Below are 3,784 nucleotides of genomic sequence, written 5' to 3'. Positions count from 1 at the left end.
CAGGGCCCATTGAGAGATGAGTGCCTAGGATTCTTGCAGAGATCTGATGTCTCACAATAGCTTCGTGATGTGCTATTCATTGTGATGAATTGTCCCTGTCCAGGCCCCACCACCTCTCACTAGCAGTATCACTGTCCCATGTCCCTTCCCCCTGGCACCTGGGCTAGGCTTCTCTGCTGATTGCCACTGGCGTCTGCTTTGTTGTGATCATACTTGCACCTTCCCTTGTAGCTTAAGAGTTGGACGGTGGAGGACCTTCAGAAGAGGCTTTTGGCCCTGGACCCCATGATGGAGCAGGAGATCGAGGAGATCCGGCAGAAGTACCAGTCCAAGCGGCAGCCCATCCTGGATGCCATAGAGGCCAAGAAGAGGCGGCAGCAAAACTTCTGAGCAAGGCTGGGCCTGGGCCTCAGGCCGCTCCGGGTGGCTCAGCCTCCACGTTGTCGCCAGCACTTCTGCTCTGTCTGTCCTCCACAGCACCTCTGTGAACTCAGGAATGTGCGCCAGTGGGAAGGGCCGCCTCACCAGGCAATGTGCCACCTTGCTGTGTGTACTCACGTGGTCACATGTGTTATCTCAGGTGGCACTTTTAACTCAGAGTTTTCAACCCTAGGGACAGAGACTCCTAGTTGAGTGACAGCTGGGAAAGTTTTACATTATTTTTTGTTTTTCTTCTCCCAATAGCTTTTGACTGTTCTCTCTGGAAGACTTTTAAAAGATATATAAATATGCATATATATATATAAATTATAAATAGATTCCCCACATAGTGTGGCGGCATCTCTGTACAGGTACCCTTTTCAACAGTTTGCCTCATTTCTGTAAGGTTATGGTACTGTGGGATGTGGAGGCAGAGGGCCCTGGGAGGCGGGAAGGAGCGGGACTGAACCCCAGGAGTCAGTCTCGCCCTGTGTAGGACTGCATTTACAAATGAGGTTTAGGGTGGTTCTTTCCCCATGGCGTTAGCCTTGCATGGGCATCACCACCTGCTGGGGCTATTGGTGACATCCCAGGGAAAGCTCTTGAGGGTTTGTTTTTGCCCATCGAGTCCCAGGAGAGGCCTGGCATCCTCTTTGCCTATCTTACTGCAGACACCTCTTACCCATCTCCACTTTCCAAACTGCCTAAGTTACAATACAGACACTTCCCAGTGCCTTATGTGGGGCCATAACCCAGTGAAGAGACAGGCCTGCCAGTAACTCTGCTCAGTCTGTGAAAGGGAAGGGGCTTCCGAAGCTCTTTGTTCATGTGAAAACCTCGCGCGTGGCGTTTTGCTCTGCATTCCTTGCAGACAGGGTGCAGAGCAGTGCTGCCCCGATCTACCTTCTTTTCTTTTTACTGTTAAGGAGTCTGAACACCAGACCGGATTTCTTCTCCAGGAAGCTCCACACAGACACGCACAGTGCCAGAGCGAGGAGGGACCACAGAAATCATCTGTTCAGACCCTTTGTTGTCTAAGTGCGAAAGTGGAGGCTTAGAGGAGGGAAGTGATGCAGCCAGAATCATGAAGCCAGTTAGACTAAGAGCTGAGACTAGAGCCCCTCCTGCCAGCCTCTGAACTAAGCCATCCCTTGGCATGTGTCAGTGCTGGTTAGGTTACCCCGAGGAAGTCGTTCACCATGCTGATCTTGCCTGGCCTCTGCTCGTTTCGAGCGAGTCCACAAGCTCTGTGGCGGCTGCTGGCAGACAGATCACCAGGGAGGGAGACACACTGGGACCCACCCAAGACCAATCAAGGACTTCAGAAGAGACAGCCTGGAGCCATTCCTGAAGCTTTGACCCGAGGCTTTGTGGCATTGAGTCACATAACAGAATAGACAGAAAAGACAAGTATCTTTTTATTTTCTTCTATTTAGTATTTTTCCCCCTATCACATCCCCTCTACACCCCCCAAGTTAGGGGAGCCCTGACTGGGTTGTGCTTAAGGAAACTATAATTTGATTCCATGAGTACTACCTGGAAATCAATGGAAAGGCAGAAATTGTTCTCTTCTTTGAGCAAATCTGCTTTACCTTTCTTTTTTCTTTTTTCTTGGCAGCTAAAGCAAGTTTTTAAAAAATCTGGAGGCAGTTGTTGGTCTCCAAGGCTTGACCCGTGAGTAACTGTGACAGATACACAAAGGAAAAAGTGATAAATGGCAGCCAGTGTGCTGACCACCTGTTCTGTGGCACACAGTAAGATAAGTAGGCTCTACACGTCACAGTAGCCCTGGGAGTTAACCACTTTTATTTCTGTTTCTTAGATGAGGAGAGGGGTTTGGAGATAAAGTGTCTTCCCAAGACAGGAGGGCTAGCAAGCATAGAATCACAATCCAGGCCCAGTACCCATATTCATGAGGGAAAGGAAAGTCAAAAGTGTGTAAAATGAAGTACCCACGTTTTCTCCCACAGATGAAATAGCTTGGAATTGGCATTTTTGGGTTAGAAAAGAGTTGAATTCATAGTCGAGTCTGTTAAAACCAGTCAAGTTTTTAAAGCAAAAGCATTGAGCATAAATACCCCTGGCCATGCCAGTTGCTGTGCTAAATGAGAAACGTCTCATCCTCTTCCTTTTGAAACAGAGAGCCTCAGTTGCACAGAAAGAGAAAGCCCGTTTTCCCCCTTCCTAAAGCTAGCTCCCAGTAAAGGGAAGGTCCTCACTGGTCCTGGGCCGTGCACCCTGATCTGGAGTTTGTTTGCAGGCTTGTGTGTACACCCAGACAGTCCAGCATTCATTAGTCGCTAGCCAGCTGGAGTCCTTTGGCCAGAAGTCAGTCTGTTTGGGATCAGATGCATTTCCTGGTGAGATTTATTTAACTTCTAGTGACAGAAAGGCAAAGGGGCCAGCCCTGGTCATTTAGCCTTGGGATGCTAAATCTAAGCCATGTTAACTGGTTCTCGTTGGGCCCTGAGCTCTGGCCACCATCGAGTATTTGCGGCTCAGTCATCAGGGAAGACTGTGGCCCTCACTGGTTTTCTGCTTTTAGGAAACAATGGCTCACACCTAATGGTGTCTTCAGAAACTTTCATATTCTCTAAAAATGTCTTAATTTCTCCCTTATCAGTCATTTCAAAGCACATTGGGTGAGTATTTGACTGACTAGGGGTGAGGGGAATATGGTGGGTGGGTAGATGGATGGGTTGATGGAATCAAATATTTAATATTAAGGACCACAGCTTGATTTTGTGAGACTAAATTCTGATCCAGGAAACATTAACTTAGCACCTGTCAGATTTCAGAAACGTGTAACACCATTTAAAGCACAGTAGGTTTTTTTTTCCAGTATCAGGAATGAGAGCGAGGGCATAACTATATATCCTACAGATATTAAAAGGTTAATAACAGGATGTTATGAGCAAATTGGTGCTGTGATAAATACAGGAGTTTAAAAGGGAAATGGGCAGATTTCTTTAAAAACACAAAGTACCAAACTTCACTCAAGAAGAAACAGGTAATAGATTTTATATTTACTAAAATTGAATAGCTCTGAGGGATTTGGGTGTTAGTGTCCTTATTTTAAAAGATGAGAAAACTGGGGCTGAGGGAGGTAAAGTTTATGACCCAAGGTCACATTGCTAGGCTACGGCAGACCCCAGACTCAAAGAACGGATTGTCCGATTCTTATTCCTGTGTCCTTTCTGACATACCACGTTGCCTCTCAAAGGTTGCAGCTCCTTCTTTCCTGGGAAATTGATTCCTTCCCAACCCACACCCTGCACCCTGCCCCATCCTTTCTTAATTACCAGAATTGTGTTTTCATCAGGATTCTATTAATTGGATTTTGAATCCATGTTCTTGTTTGTGT

At 46.9% G+C, this 3,784-nt stretch overlaps 1 protein-coding gene across 2 annotated transcripts in view; it reads left to right on the top strand.

Moving 5' to 3' along the window:
- Positions 1 to 857, top strand: part of STK4 (serine/threonine kinase 4) — a 67,532-nt gene extending 66,675 nt beyond the window's left edge. For both annotated transcript variants that reach the window (XM_004585841.3, XM_058679827.1), the window contains one exon: positions 232 to 857. In XM_004585841.3, the coding sequence (XP_004585898.1) occupies positions 232 to 390 (159 nt within the window). In that variant the 3' untranslated portion in view covers positions 391 to 857. The remainder of the gene's footprint in view (positions 1 to 231) is intronic.
- The last annotated feature ends 2,927 nt before the right edge of the window (positions 858 to 3,784 follow it).

This window comes from Ochotona princeps, chromosome 22 (genome assembly GCF_030435755.1).
Source record: "Ochotona princeps isolate mOchPri1 chromosome 22, mOchPri1.hap1, whole genome shotgun sequence".
Lineage (NCBI taxonomy): Eukaryota > Metazoa > Chordata > Mammalia > Lagomorpha > Ochotonidae > Ochotona > Ochotona princeps.
The sequence above is the reverse complement of the archived record's forward strand: the minus strand, read 5'-3'. Positions and strand labels throughout refer to the sequence as shown.